The 15,916-nt window shown below is 41.3% G+C and overlaps 1 protein-coding gene across 2 annotated transcripts; it reads left to right on the top strand.

The window, feature by feature from the left end:
- Window positions 1–1,099: 1,099 nt before the first annotated feature.
- LOC119016361 lies at window positions 1,100–13,234 on the top strand. 2 transcript variants are annotated; one of them, XM_037092138.1, is made up of 11 exons: window positions 1,100–1,175; window positions 3,314–3,364; window positions 3,516–3,621; window positions 5,748–5,839; window positions 6,122–6,205; window positions 10,958–11,058; window positions 11,381–11,489; window positions 11,576–11,685; window positions 12,112–12,284; window positions 12,387–12,443; window positions 13,097–13,234. In XM_037092138.1, the coding sequence occupies exons 6-11, from the start codon at window positions 10,995–10,997 to the stop codon at window positions 13,184–13,186; spliced, it is 603 nt and encodes a 200-aa protein (XP_036948033.1). In that variant the 5' UTR covers window positions 1,100–1,175; window positions 3,314–3,364; window positions 3,516–3,621; window positions 5,748–5,839; window positions 6,122–6,205; window positions 10,958–10,994; the 3' UTR covers window positions 13,187–13,234. The 2 variants fall into 2 exon arrangements, with proteins under 2 accessions (XP_036948033.1, XP_036948034.1); XM_037092139.1 differs by lacking the exons at window positions 1,100–1,175; window positions 3,516–3,621 and having other exon boundaries at window positions 3,319–3,364.
- The last annotated feature ends 2,682 nt before the right edge of the window (window positions 13,235–15,916 follow it).

The following is a 15,916-nucleotide window of genomic DNA, read 5'->3' as shown; positions in this document are numbered from 1 at the left end:
TTATATATATTATATATATATTTATATATATATATATATAATATAATATATTTATATATATATATATTATATATATTTATATTTATATATATATATATTGAAGACAGTTCAGACAACCACTTCTTCACACTTGGGCTACTAGTATTTTTCCACGAGGTGGCTATTACTCTCTTGCCATTAGCATGCTGAAGTCCACAAATATTCGTTGATGTTTTTTAAACTTCAAATTATCTGGATATAGACCAAATATAAACAAATGTGGGATTAATGGTATTTGAATTTGTAAAATATTTTGAATACATTGATTTATTCTTGCCAGAATTTTTGTATTTTTGTACATTGCCAAATACAGTGGAAAAAAGTACCTTTTTCCTTCCCACATTTAATACAAGTATCAGGTATAGCACTGTTATATTTGTGAAGTTTTTCTGGAGTGTATATGTTCGCATCAACCAGTTGTATTGTAGTATTTTCAGGTGTGTATTAGAAGTTCTTGATTGTGTTTGAGAGCATACTTCCACCCATTTTTCTATTGGGATGTCCTCCTGTAGATCTTCTCTCCATGCTCCAGCCTTCCTGCTGATGTTTCTGTGCTTCCATCTACTAGACATTTATATATTTTGGATATTAAACCCTCCTTAAAAAATCCATATTCATTAATTTTTCTACAGTAGACCTTTCAGGGATGGATAATGTTTGATTTTGGTGTGTTCTAATGAAATTTCTCAACTGAAGGTATTTAAAAAAAGTGGTTTTGGGGTATATTAAATTTATCAACTATTTCTCCAAATGACATCAGCACTTCTTGTGAGTTGTAAAGATCTCCTATTTTTGCCAGTCCTTTAGTAGCCAAGATTTAAACCCCCCGTCTGTTTTACCTGGAGGAAAGGAGTAATTGCCCCATATAGGGCTAAAAATAGAAAGGGGGGGTGTTTCTCTTAGATACTTTTTAACTTGATGCACACTACATATATATTTTTCACAATAGGATTTTTTGTGGTTTTTTTGAGGATTTTAGTGCTTGCTGAGTACAGGTATACCGGGGGTCTAACCGTAGTTCTTCCATACCTTAAAGAGGAACTTCTCTTTCTGCAAGTAAAACAACATTGTTCTTAATTGGGCCGCCCAATAGTACCAGAGAGGGCAGGGACATTTGAGTCCCCCTCTATCATACGGTAAGTACAGTAATGATAGTCGCGCCCGGGGACGTCTATTATTCCACAAGAATCTAACAAACAGTCTTTTAAGCCGTGTGAACAGATTACCTGGAGGGGGAAGAGGAAGATTTTGAAACAAATACAACAGTTTGGGCATTATGTTCATTTTAAAGACGTTTATTTTTCCTATTAGTGACATAGGTATGGGTGTCCACCTTTCCAGTAATTTTGAGATTTCTTGGAGTAACGATTCATAATTACTAGCTACGATATGCTTAAGTTGTGGGGCAATTTGAATGCCTAGATATGTAAAACAATCCACTATTTTAAACTGAGTGGCTGCTCTAGGAGGATTTTTGCTTTCTAACTGGTTTAAAAACATTATTGATGATTTTGATTTGTTTAATTTATATCCTGAGATTTTTCCAAATACACCAAGCAGTTCTAGTAGCTCAGGAATGGATTTTTCCATCTTTTTAAGGAATATGATTACATCATCTGCAAACAGAGCCAGACGGTGTTCCCGTTGTCCAATTGATATGCCTGTTATATTTTGATGTGTTCTTATTGCTATTGCCAGTGGTTCTATAGCCATAATAAAGAGGAGAGGGGATAGTGGATCTCCTTGCCTACAGCCTCTTTGTATCTTAATGGTTTTAGATATATTACGGTTAGTCATTATTTCAGCATATGGTTCTGTATATAGAAGTTTTATCCATTTATTAAAGTTTTCACCAAAGCCAAAACGTCTGAGGATTTCAAATAAATAAGGCCATTCTACTCTGTCAAAGGCTTTTTCTGCATCCAGTGACAGTAATGCTGCATCTGCTGCTCCTTTCTCCTCAAATAATATATTTAGAATTCTCCTAACATTATGGAAGCCTTGCCTACCTTGTACAAAACCATTTTGATCTTTGTCAATAACATTTGGAATTATTTTCTCCAGTCTCCTGGCTATTATTTTACTCAAAATTTTTAGATCCACATTTAAGAGACTGATTGGCCTAAAGTTTTCACATTTGTTATTTGGTTTGCCTGGTTTTGGCAACAAAGTGATTAGTGCTCCCCTCAATGATGTTGGAAGGACTCCGTTGTGAAAGGATTCCTTAAACATTTCTAGTAATGCTGGCATCAGTCTGTGCTTGAACACCTTATAAATCTCGATGGGTATTCCATCTGGCCCAGGGGTTTTCCCCCCTTTGATATTGTCAATGGCTATAGATAGTTCCATTAATGTTATATCTTTCTCTAGTTCTTCTTTAATTACTTCTGATATCATGGGAACTTGAATTTTGTCCAGGAAGTTATTCATTTCAGATGTATTTGGATCCATTTCTGAGCTGTAAAGCTTTTCATAGAATCTCCGGAAATTTTCATTTATTTCAATTGGATCAACAATGTTTTCATTGTTATCGTTTTGTAGTGATGTGATAAGTCTTTCATTCTGAAGTTGTTTAATGCGCCATGCCAGTACTCTGCCAGATTTTTCCCCTTGGTCATAGAATGTCTGTTTAAGTCGGAGTAAACTTGATAAGGCTCTTGTCGTAGATATTTCGTTGTATTGTGTTCTTGACAAAAGTAATCTTTGATGGACGTCTTGAGAACCTGACTGGTAGTATTCTTCTTCTAATTGTTTTATTTTTGTTTCTAATGATTTTGTTTTATTGTAGGTTTCTTTAGCTTTAAAGCTAGTAATGCTAATTATTTGCCCCCTGATAAAGGCTTTAAACGCTTCCCATCTGTTACTTTGTGAGGTTTCTGTTGTATTTATTTCAAAATAGAACCCAATCTGTTCATCAAGAGAAGTAACAAAGTTAGTATCAGCTAGCCATTTTGTTTTAAATCTCCATTTGGGAATATCACTAGTCAGTTTAGGGTCATGATAGACTAAAGAGTTTGGAGCATGATCAGACAGGAGTATGGCGTCGTAGGACACCTCCTTTATTTTATATTTTAGTTGTGCTGAAACCAAAAAGAAATCTATGCGGGAGTATGACTGGTGTGTACCAGAATAACATGAATATTTTTTCCCATTGGGATTGTCTTCCCTCCAGACATCAATTAAACTCATTTCTTTCATAAAATGATGAATTACACCCCTGCTTCTTGAATGTGACTGGTCGATGCCTGAACTTTTGTCTTTCTGGGGATCTAAGGTGCAGTTAAAGTCACCTGCCATTATACAAGCGCCGGATAAAGAAGCCATGGTAAGAAATAGATTTTGGAAAAACTTGGGTTCGTCTGTATTTGGAGCATAGACATTTATTAGGATTAATTGTTCTCTAAGAATTGCCCCTTGAATGATCAAATATCGTCCTGCCTTATCTTTGATAACATTATGAATTTGAAATGGTATAGAGTCGTGGATTAAGATCATAACACCCCTTGCTTGAGAGGTAAAGGGAGCTGATAGAATTCTACCTTTCCACCTCCTCCTCACTTTAAGCTCATCTTCCTGCGTTAGGTGAGTTTCTTGCAGAAATATTATTTTAGACTGTAAAATTTTAATCCTGTTCATAACTTGTTTGACCTTTTTTGTTTTTTGTAGCCCTCTGCAGTTCCAGGATGTAATTCTAACCTTAAGATCAACAGACATAAGGACCCATTGTTTTGAATTTTCCCAACAGTTTCAGTATTTTCAGACCAAACAACAGAAAAAAAGAACAGTAAACAAACTTATTACCCTCAACTAACATCAATCCACCTGAGTATTACCATGTCAGGTGTCTCCCTCCCCTTATTTTGTTGGACGTCCCGAAAGCAAAGAGCTGGTCCGCACGAGGTGAGGATCAGTATAGCTATGCTGATGTCTAAAAAAAAGAAAGAAAAAAAAAAACAGAATGAGCGTAACTACTCCGCCACTATGATTTCGAAAACTGTTTCCATATTTGCACAGTGCATATAAATCAGAAAATTGTTCTTTCTCAATAACTCAGTGAGGGAGAGTGATCAGAACTCAGTGTAACTAACTTTCACTCTGCCCTCCACTCCTGTTTCTGCACTGCATTTAAGTGTTAGAAAAATGTTCCATCAGCAGTTTTGGGTTACATTTCCTATGGTGTCATGTGTTTTTCACTACCTCCGTCTGGATGATTGTCCGACTGGATCTTCTTAATGAAGAGCTCGTCTTCGTCGGCGCTATTGAAGATGTGTGAGCGCTCTTTGTAGGTAACAATAAGCCGGGCAGGAGGGATCATACCCGTACCTCAGGATGCCCCAGTGAACGTATGTTGTCTCCTCGCCTCCCTCAAACTCTCTTCAGTTTCTTGTGCCGTCTACTGCGGTCACGTCCTTGGTAGAATCTCACACCGGTCCATTTTTGTCGAGGACTTGCTTTTTTGCCCTGGCCGCTCTCATCACCGCTTCTTTGTCTTTGTAATTCAGGAAACTTCATAATGAGGGTTCTAGGTGCAGAGTCAGTCTTGTGTTGTTACTTGGTCCAAGCCTGTGAGCTCTTTCCACCGTAATTTTCCCCCGCAGCGTCTGCAGCTCCAGCAGCCTCCGGTATCAGCTCTCCAGGAATCCACAGGTGTCTTCAACCTTCCGCGCCTTCGGGTAGATTAACAAGCCGTACGTTGGTGCGGCGTGACCGAGCACTCCAGGTCCACTACTTTCTCTTCAGATAATTTATTTTTTCCCCTCTAAGGTTTTCACCTTCTTCTGGAGCGTAGTCACATTATTCTTCTGTTGTTGAGATTCTCGTCTCACGCTTGCGTAACTCTTTCTGAGCAGTCTATTATATCTCTCCTTACACTTTCAATTGCGGAGAGGAATGCCATCAAATTTTGGATGAGATGTCAGTCTTCATAGTGTTAATGGCAGCCAGTATTATTGTCAGAGATGTACTGGTCTCTTCCCTGGTAGTTGCAATGTTTTACTCCGACTGTTTTTCGAGGCTAGCGCTGCTAGCTCCAGCGCTAGCTTCCATGGTCTCGTTGTTAGCGGTGAGCTTGGCTTTGACCGTCGGAGTTGCAAAATTTGTTACTTTGGTTTGTTGTGTCCTACTCCGGCTTGACTTTCTTTGATTCATCGGTATTTTCTCAAAACTTGGTATTGTAGTTTGGCTGAATGACGGACAGAGGTAGTCTGTTTAAGCAAGGATTTAAACTGTTTAGTAGCAGAGCAGTCTTGCACGCGTCTTCTCAGAAAGCCGCCATAACCGGAAGTCCCCGTTTAAAGACTTTATGCTCTTGGAGATAAAAGCACTTTGTATTTGTATCAATTAGCTCATCTTAACAGTTCACATATTTTTAGATGTTTAAATATGCAGAAGACGAGCAAATTGCATTCAAATGCCACACATGCTTGAGATGCAGTATGTGTTATTGTGTTATTAAAAGTGATGGAAGTTGTCGGTAGTTATGTAAAAATAAACCTTTGTAGATACTATAAATAGACATAATTAGGCACATTGTTGACACCTCCTTTCTTTGGGCATTTTAATGGAGTCAAAGCTGTTTTTAAGACCTGTAGTTTGCATACTGATTCTAACCCAGTTTGACAATGATCCTGCTTGATGTTTGTAGTTACAGCTATTACATCACAGTGAATTGACTGACTGATTGAGTGATTGAATTCCATTTCCCCCAGGGTTATTTAGAGAATAGCTATGGCCCGGTCCAGTCAGCAGCCTCAGTACAGCTGTAGTAACCCAGAGCAGTCAACTCCCCCTGCACAGGATGGTGGGTCATTCTTGGACAGATGGAATTGTACCATGTAGGCTCACATTCAAGTTGTTTGTCACTCCAGTCATACAATTACAACTGTATGTATGAATGTATGTATATATGAATGTGTAAGTGTGAAAGAATAAATTGATAAATATATATATACAGTTTTTTTTCACACGTACATACATACATAGACGTGTGTGTGTGTGTGTGTGTGTGTGTGTGTTGTGTGTGTGTGTGTGTGTCCAACCTATTGATGGCTCAGATTTCTCAGATATCTGTGTGTTCCCACAGCTGACCGGCCACACCCAGAAGAGGAGGAGATAGTGAGAGATGAGTGTGATTCAGCAGTGTCTGGAGCTCCACCTGCTGAGCATGGTATGTCAAGTTCTGTTTTGTCCAGATGTGTCATTCATGAACAGTTTACTTGAAGTTGTTGTGTACTTTCATACATGATTATTTTAAAAAGGATGGTCCAATTTTGCCCAAAGTGGTTGCTATTATTTGCTAATGCACAGCAAACACCCATGCTTAAACATAACAATCTGCTCTGTAGATCTCAACCGCGGTCGGCTGCGTACGTGCCATTAAACTTGGCTATGCCATGGCCACCCCACACTAGCTTTGTGTCCCATCTTGGCCACCCCAGTAAAATATACTGGATATGCCACTGATGGATATACACCCGCATGGTCTGAGATATATTTTACCCCTATTTGACATTTGAAAATTTTGTGTCTTTTCTGAATGAAACATTAAAAAGTAATCAGTTCTTGAATGAACATTATGAGGGTGGGAGAAAAAGGTAAACTGCCTCATTGTTGGGTTTAATTCCCTCCAAACATCCATCATACCTGCTTCAAGGAGAAGTTTCTTATCGGTGACTTTCTCAGGATTATTCTTTCTGTTAAATTAGTCGAGTCGAGGGACTGTTGGAATTGTATCTTCCAGTCTCCACCACAGATAAGGACCCCACCAGTGTCTCAGCAATTATATCCAATATTTTCCTCCATAAATGTTTTATCATTACCTGGGGGTCTATACACATTTAATAGTGTTACCTGCTTGTGGTCAATGTAACCTTTTACTAGAATGTATCTCCCCTCAGTGTCCTTTATCTGTTTGGAGATCTGGAACATAATTTTGTCAGAGATTAATATTATAACTCCTCTCTTTTGTCCATGTTTGTAAGATTAGTAATATGCTAATATATTTTCAAAAGCCAAATGTTTAAACTTTTCATGCTCTTTATCACTGAGGTGAGTCTCCTGCCAAAAAATAATATGTTGTTTTTCTCTTATTTTTCTCCGACTCATTTTGGATTAATTTTTAATATTTCCAGACATTTCTCAAACCAGAGCTGCAGGCCCTGCTCGCCCTCCCTCGTCCTCAGCACGGACAGGGTAGAACCAGTAGGTTATTATTAAAGGATTTGTTGTTACATGGTAAGAATTTAAGTGGTGCTTCAAACTGATTACTAGACAGAACACTGCTATGTTCACTGTACAGAGCATGAAGCACTAACTCCTTGATAACTCTGTACAACAAACATGCTAGGGGTCTGTGTGTTACCGCTTGGTAAGAGAACACCCAGCAGATATAATGTGGGCAAGAAAAGCAAGATTGAAAATAAACAGTGTGTAACTTTACAATATAAATCTAAGTGATTGTCCTTATTGAAGTGGGCGATCAGTGGCAGCTTTTATTTTTGTTCCTTTCCGGCCCCCCCCCCCAGATTAATTGTTACCCCCCTGTGCCCCCCAGAAGAAAATTCTCTGGACGCGCCCCAGCTGTAGCTGATCAAGCCGTTTTGTGAGGATCTGGATCAGTGACTGAGTGAGGACGAGCAACACGTTGCTGCCATCCACTGCAAAGCAGGAAAAGGCCAAACAGTTGTGATAATCTGGGCCTACCTGCTGCACCGGGGCAAGTTCCAGGAGGCGCTGGGCTTCTACAGAGAGGTCCTGACACGAGACAAGAAGTGTGTGACCATCCCCAGTCAGCGGCACTGTGTCATCTACTACAGCTTCCTGCTGAGGAACCAGCTGCTGTACAAACCCGTCGCTCTGCTCTTCCACAAGATGCTGTTTGAAACCATCCCCATGTTTACTGGAGGAACCTGCAAACCCTGCAAGTCCTGCCACAAGATGAACAAGATAATGAAGAAGATGAAGTGGAGGACAAGCTCAAAGGTGCAGGCACTGATGGGAAACCTCCTCAGGCCGCGATGTGAAGTTCATTGTGAAAGACTCAGTAGAGGAGAAGATGGTGGAGATCCAGAGGGGGAAGCAGGACCTGGTGGAGAAGGCTTTTGGCTCCAAGAACAATGACAGGAAAACATCTTGCATCAATGACATCAAGGCTCTGATGGAGCTATAGATGTCTGACAATGGGCCTGAGCTAATGTGTCCAACAGTGCAACAAGACAAACTTTGAACCATTACAACAGTTGACTGTGTCCTCTATTGTTGTCTCAGTTCATATCTGAGAGTTTTTGCACACGTTGTTAATGTTTGCTTCCTACTTTGAATTTGATATTTTGCTTTCATAGTTTATCATTTTTGTTCTATTTTGATTCCAGCTGTTTTATTAAAATTTTGATAAGTAGTTTTGTAAGTTTAATTGTTCTAAGTAGTTGCCATTATTTGTTTTGCTTTTAGTCCAGACATATATTTATGGATCGCCAACACATTCAGCACACAAACGAGTGCTTTGGCAGTATGTACAGTGTTACCTCATGCCAATAAAGCCAGTTGAATTGAGAGAGAGACTGAGAGACTGCTGACTCTGTTTCCAGCACTAAGACTGTATCTGACTGTCCATCCACACTTGACACCCAGCAGAGGCTGGATAGTACAAACACTCCCACTGGCACAGTTGAGTTTTTGATTTTGTTTACATTTTTTTTTTTGTTTTTTAAAATGTCACTTTTCAAGTTGTCTATTTTCCTTTGTACTAATTAAAAGTTAAGTTACATGCTATGAGGAAGTGTATGCCATATGATTGATCTTAATCTGTGAGAAGTTGAGATAATGGCAAACATGGTGTTTTACAGGAGGGCTAATGTTACGTTAGCTCTGTAAGGGAGCGGATGCTCTGTAACTTTGCAAGGGTACATCGCAGAGGGTTACGGCCTATGAAACTGTCAGGTCTGAAATCACGTAGTGGAGGACGAACCTTACGTAACCTTACGTAACCTTCCGTAACCTCCGTATGGTGTGCCTTTTCCCTGCGAGGTCATTGAGCAGAGTTAGAGCCAATCAAATTTGTGCAAAATGTGTGCATTGCAGAGAGATGTGCAGGTTAATACACTGATTAGTTTGAATTCATGTCAGCTAAGGATGAGAATATTAAGGTTTGTTGTACACTGTGTGCTGGTGACAAAGTACTATCAATCCTCAAAAACAAATTTGAAGTGGCAGCATGACTGAATGTAACCAGGGGCGGACTGGCCATCTGTGTGTTCTGGAGAATCACAGAACGGTCGGTACTCCAGGATGGCTGGTGGCCGCCACAAAGTCATCACCAGTGTTTTTTTTGTTTTGGTTTTTTTCGTTGTTTTGTCCGGTGGGTGGCAACAATCCGTCTTTAAGTTACATGCCAGCCGGCAGCCGCCCGTGCACACCAGCAGTGACGGACTGGAATTGGGCAGATGCCAGAGCCCTCGTGGGCCGTTTGGGCCGGCCGGTCCGACCAATGAGAGCGTGGCATGACCGTCGCAGCTATGTGGCATCAAGAACATTTCTCTCGCCCCCTTTTAAAGTGTCAATAATGAGCTTCATCTAAATTACAGACAAATCTTTCCAATTTCTTCACACTGGTATTTATTTTATCTTATCAGTATTTATATGCCACATATGCGTCTCTATATCAGTACACAGTGTACCAGAGCATGTGAGCGCAGCTGAGCGGCGAGAATTTCTGCTCCCTGCTTTCGTGGGTGTTCGCTGCTTCGCTCCATCGCTCAAAGTTATACCAGACAGCTCCGCTCAAACAGCGCTCTCCGCTCACCTAAAATTTCATTCAGCTCCGGTGAAATCGCTCCACGCTCGCTCAAATTTAAAAGAGGGAGCAATTCCTGACGTTTTCCACTGAACTACGGCTGGGACACACTGCCCGATGTGGCCTAAACTGACATGCAGCGGCTCTGTTGCTGGAGAGAGCCTGTCGATTGAAACCCTTTTCAGTTTGTAAAGAACAGTAGATTGTTTTGGGCTGCTGTGTTCTGTCTGTTTGAGCCAGTGGATGGCCTTGTACTGCCATCTAGTGGCCAGTCTTGGAACTGGAGCGAAAAGGAACCATCGCTCTGGCCTTTGGATTAAAACCCGCTCTGCGCTCCGACTATATTTCACACGCTCCACTCACATGCCCTGCAGTGTACAGTCACAAACTTTTACATCAGTCTGCATTGTTTTGTGGTGAAGTGTCTGCTTCAGATGTTTAAAAACGTGCATGTTTTGAAATAAAACAAATCTACCTACATTTTTTAAATTTGATTATTTGTCTGCAAAAGTTAAAATGGTAAGACGGTAAGACATGTTTTTGTTATGGAGAGGCTGGCTCTGATGATTTATTCATTTTTTTATGCGTTGGGGTTGTGCATTGATATGTCAAAAGTGCATGTTCTTTCTGTGCGTCAAAAGTTCCATCTGCAAGTTGCCCCCGATAAATAAAATACCCGATCAATACATGTTGCCCCGAAACACATCGTCGTTATCAAGTAAGGAGTTGTTCATACCTTTGGTGGTGACGTACATCAAGGACTTCTGTGAGAAGCTGTTTACTGCACATGATCAGGGTGCCAACATATATTTATATGTATATCATTTTGAGCCAGAGGTTTTCTAAATAGTGCTTGAAGCTGAGGTTTTGTGTTGAATGTTTTCAGAAAATGGAGCACGATTTCAGAAACTGTGTTTTAGCGATTGAGAAAAACTGCAATAACCGTCACTGGCAGCGCTCTTATTTTGAAAACATGTAAACCACGTCCTTCTGGTTCAAAGGATGAACCAGTCCAATCAGCGACGATTCCTGACGCCCGAGGGTACCTACCTCTTCCTGTTTGGTTAATGTTGTTGTGTTTTCTGATTTATGATTGTGTTTATTGATTTGCGTTTGTTTTTTTTATAGGAAAATCAGGAAAAGGAAAGTCCTCAAAAGTGACCCAATGTGGTTTCATCCATCTGAATTTCCTGGAGTGGTGGTGGGAGGAGGAGTGCCCTCAGCAGGAGGTTTGTGCCCCTGGTACTCCATTTAAAGGTTTGTGCCCCTGGTACTCCGTTTTGAGTCCATTGACTCTGAGTGAGAGTGGGGCTTGCTGAAGGCTCCTGTGGGGCTGTGGCACAGAAGCCAACGTCAGTAAATAGAAGGTGGAAAGCCGTAATTTCTAGATGTCCCTTTCAAGCAACCTTGCAATCATGGCCCATGGCTCTTGACTCCCCCTGCTGGTCAAATCGTAGAATGCAGATTTTTGAAAAGCCGTAAGCAAAACTAGTAAATGCATAACATGGCCTGACAACCTCTAATCAGGGTCCTGGCCTATAATGCTTGCAGGAAAGCTGCACAGGAGTCAAAAGAGCATGCCACTGGCCGCTTCCTGGCGTGGGATAAACCAGCTCAGTCCAGCTCACAGAGCCGCGTTCCCTGCTGTTTTAACGCCAAGGTGAGTCTCTGTTATTTTACTGTAATTTGGATTCTACAAGATTGTATTAGAACGTGTCATTCTTAATGATTGTGCTGTAATTTCAGACATGGCGTGGACAAGCAAGTGGTCCCCCTGATGAGGGATCGAGTACCTGCACAGGAAAGACCTCTACACCACCCTCCTCAGCCAACTCAACCAACCTGGTGGATCACAAGTAAGTCACATTTTAGTTGTCTTTTTCTTTCAGTGTGTAGAAACATGACGTCTCTGTCAGATGTATCAAAGAGATCATTTCCATCTGCCAGCCTTAATAATGAAACATTATACAACAGAAAGCGCCTGATTTCCTGTTTTTTTCCTGTAACATTCCTGTTACAGTGTGCACTGCAACAGGAATGAGGGAGCTTTCCAAGAAGACTTACACTGAGACAAAGACAGTAGAAAAATACTTATTTACACACTTACCTTTACTTATTAATACTTGCTGTAATCCTGGTGAATATTGCTGGTCACACTGAGCCCGTTAGATTCCGCTACCCTGATGGAGAGAATTAAAACCGGCAGTAGCGCAAACAGAGATCCTACAGTCTAATGTTGGAGTTCACTGTATGTCTGTGCCTGCATTCCTCTCTGTTTGCAGGGATTCTCAAACATCAGTTTCAGCGACCAGCACCAAAGCGGGAGCTGCTGTCACCAAGGCTGCTGAGGAAAACCTTCCTGATCGCTGAGACAGAGAACATGGAGGACTACCCTACTCAAATCATGTCCACATTTGACATTGAGAAAGTCCTCAAATACGACTCTACCAAGAAGGTAATTTTGATGCAGCCTTATGAACAGGAACATTTTTAACTGAAAATATAGTCATTGAGTCAATTTAAATTAAGCATCGATTATGTTTTATTGATCATTTAGGTTGAATGCGGAGCAGAGAGAAAATCCTATGAAATTATGGCCAAGCATAACGCTGAGGTGAGATGTCTTTTAGCTCTCTTCTTCAGCTGACACCTTGAAAAGTGTAAGAAAATGAAGCCATAGATCTCCCGTCACTCTTCATGTCTCAAAAGATAAACAGTCCCGGAATAACACAGAAGATATGTGCTAAGATTACTGAGAATTCATCACTATCGTCCATTTTAAGGCACACGTACAAACATCAGACATGAATTCAAAACAAATGAAAGACAATTACAGCGTGCACCTCTTTGATCACATGTAGAATAACCTCATTCTGGAGCAGTAAGTTTTTCCTCTGCAGCAGTGTTGGTCTGACTCATACTGCTACTGTCCCATGACATCACTGCATGGCATCATAACACGTCCCTTTATGCCCTTAACTAAACTCTGGTCCTGTGAGCACTAAATTGCTTAGTCCAAAATGATATTCAGGTGGACGTGTTTCTATACATGTCACCCTGTTAACCCTTTTTTATTACATTTGTAATCAGGTTTTATCGGCTCGATGAACACAAATAATTATCACTTTATGACAAGAGCATACACAATAAACATCTCAGTGAAGTTACTTATGACAGTTCTTATATGCACACACACACACACACACACACACACACACGCTTACACTGCTGTTAATGTAAGAGTGTCTCTGTTTTCTGTTTGGTCAGATCCTCGTGGCTGTAATCAAATGTGAGGAGTCTCTGGACAAAATGCAGCCAATGGCTGAAGGCCTCATGGAGGTACAGAAGAGCTGGTGAGGCACCTCCTGAACTGATGTACGTGGACCGCGGCTGCTGTGGCGTTCATGGTGTGTCACACCTGGAGCAGCTGTTCAGTGAGTGGGCCGACAGTGACATGATGGTGCGGCTTGACATCTTCCACTGGATTCACAGATTTGATGCAGCAGTCAGAACTGATCACCACCCCAAGTACGCTCTCTTCAAGTCTGCGCTCTCTGCTGTGGTGTTCTCATATAATATGGACCACATGGCACGGCTCATCCAGGCTATATGTTCAGGTCACCACTCCAAGTATGATTCCCTCTCTGATGTTCAGATCATTGAAATGCATGTCAGCAAAAATGAAGCATTGTGTCAGGAGGATCACTGTTGGAGTCCTGGAGACCTTTTCACATGTGCAGAATGCCATCAACATCCTGAAGGGACCAGCTGGGATGGATGACAACCAGGTCCATCTGTTCGAGGATGCAGCAGCCATCGACCGTGTCTGGGAGAACCAGCAGAAACACCTGGAGTGTTTCAAGGATCCACCAGGGAGAGACATTTACACCATCACCAAGCACATCACCCGTAATGGTGTGGCCCTGCCACATTCCAGCACAGTGAGAGGAAGCAACAGCCTGGAGGGATTCCACTCCTTCCTGCCCAGCATGATACCAGGGCCCCACTGTGCTGCAGTCCTCTTCCAGGTGTATCTGCTCAGTGGAATTACATGCTGGAACTCTGACAGGGAGTGAGCCGGCGTCAATGGCCAGAAAGGGAGGAAGCACATGGTGCACGTGTCTCCTCTGATAGACCGCCTCAGCCAGAGGTGCCAGGACTTGTTTGGATTGGTTGAGGAGGCAAACTACCGGCCTCCTGTGCCTGCTCGGGAGGAGCAAATTGGTTTGGAGTATCTGTTCTCTCAGTCGTCAGAACCATTCAGAGGTCCAGACCATTACACTTAGACCAGAGAGACCCTTCAAGCAGCGGAGGAGGAAGGTGATGAGGTCTGTTCGGCCGCAGTAAAGGTGATCCGGGTGAGTCATCGCTGGTGCAAAAGCTGAAGTTCACACTCTCAACAGTACTTGCAGCTGTTCCCCAGCCGCAGGTATCTGCAAGATCAACTTTCTACAAGACAAAGAAAGCAGAGCGCTGTGGTACTGGATATCAGAGTGCCGTGAGACTGTACACCTGTGTACTATGTGGCCACTCCAGTCAAGGACACAAAAAACACAGGAAAAAAAACATACTGTGAAAAATTGAAATCATCCACCTCCAAAGAACTTATTTGAACCCAGTGTTTATGTTGTCATAATGGAGGCCGTAACAATCAATAATATTATTATCAGTGATATTATCAATAATATTAAAATCAACAATATTATTTATATTATTTATCGGATGTTGTCTGATCCGATAGGACATGCGAAGTCTGAGAAGGTTGGCTGTCGGCTGTCTGAGCCATTGGATTCTCTGTTTGGCAGTGTGCTAGTGAATCAGCACGGTGTGTGGGAGGGGCGGGATACTGTGTGTGCACTGGTTTTCTACGCACTCCGTTCCTCAGTTCTTGTTTTCATGTTTGGGAGTACTGGCATGAGACTAGCTGTTATTATGTCCGTTCAGGACGAATTAATCTGTGTTTGTTTGGTAATGCCTCGCTGCATGTTTAGTATGCAGCTGTTTTTGTCTGAAATAGTTAAGTTTCGTTTTGATCAAAAGTAAAGAGAGTTGAATGCATAAACCTCTAGTCCAGCATCTTTAACACTAGAGCCAGTTGGCCATATTTATTTTGTTTATTTATATTTTATTTGACAGGGACAGTGCATATTAATAAACATTTCTGTAAATATACCACATTTAGCCAGAAGGCTAGTTTTCATCTGCAGTCCCTGGCCAGATGTAACAATAGGCTCCCTGAAAGGCAAATAACAAGATTTAAAAAAACAAAACAAAACAAAACAACACATCAACTAAGATAAGAACAACACTTTCTGATAAAACATTAATCATAACCACATATCCTGTAAGTATTTAATAGTTCACGGGATAAAATACATAAAGCGTGCAGGACAAACAACAGTCAGTATCAGACAAATTCAAATAAAGGTAAAACTAGAGAGAGAATACAGAGAGGCATGCGCATCACATGCAGGCAGTAGCCCACCAGAGCAGACAGCACATGCACACAACAGCACAACATACAGCAACAGTGCATAAAAACAAAAACAAAACAAGAAAACAACAGCATGTCTATCAGTCATAAACAAACAAAAAACTAACCAAACAACAACAACAACAACAACAAAAACATGAAAACGAACCATATGGACGAGCTAAGCAAGCAGGACAAAATCACAGACACACTGACACAAGAAGGCAACAGCAGGGGGATCAGGTTCAGTGCTGGCAGGTCATATTATCAAAAAAAACACTGTTTCATATTGGAACTAAAGGACCGATACGTGTTTAGATCTCTGATACATGTTGGGCTGTCGTTCCATTCTCGTGAGGCTGTGACAGAGAAGGCTGACTGACTAAAAGCACTTTTCCTAGACGGAATAATGCAGTCCCCCCTTGTGACTCCTCTTGTGATCCGACATGGATTTGTTCTAATGTTAACAAATTCTCTGAGTGGAGGAGTGGACAAGCCATGTATGATTTTGCAGAAAAGACATGCGTTTTTGTGCTTAATCATGTTTTCCCAACTCAATAGATTGTATTTTATTAAAATTGCACAGTGGTTGTGTGATTAGCCTGAGACCAGCT

The sequence above is a fragment of the Acanthopagrus latus genome, unplaced genomic scaffold (genome assembly GCF_904848185.1).
Source record: "Acanthopagrus latus isolate v.2019 unplaced genomic scaffold, fAcaLat1.1, whole genome shotgun sequence".
Classification (NCBI taxonomy): domain Eukaryota; kingdom Metazoa; phylum Chordata; class Actinopteri; order Spariformes; family Sparidae; genus Acanthopagrus; species Acanthopagrus latus.
Note: the sequence above shows the minus strand (reverse complement) of the source record. Positions and strands in the feature narration are given on the sequence as shown.

Coding starts and splice junctions, on each gene's coding strand:
- LOC119016361 (XM_037092138.1), top strand. CDS start 10,995: ATGTGGTTTCATCCATCTGAATTTCCTGGAGTGGTGGTGGGAGGAGGA. Junction 11,059..11,380: donor AGGAGTGCCCTCAGCAGGAG/GTTTGTGCCCCT, acceptor TAATGCTTGCAG/GAAAGCTGCACAGGAGTCAA. Junction 11,490..11,575: donor CCTGCTGTTTTAACGCCAAG/GTGAGTCTCTGT, acceptor CTGTAATTTCAG/ACATGGCGTGGACAAGCAAG.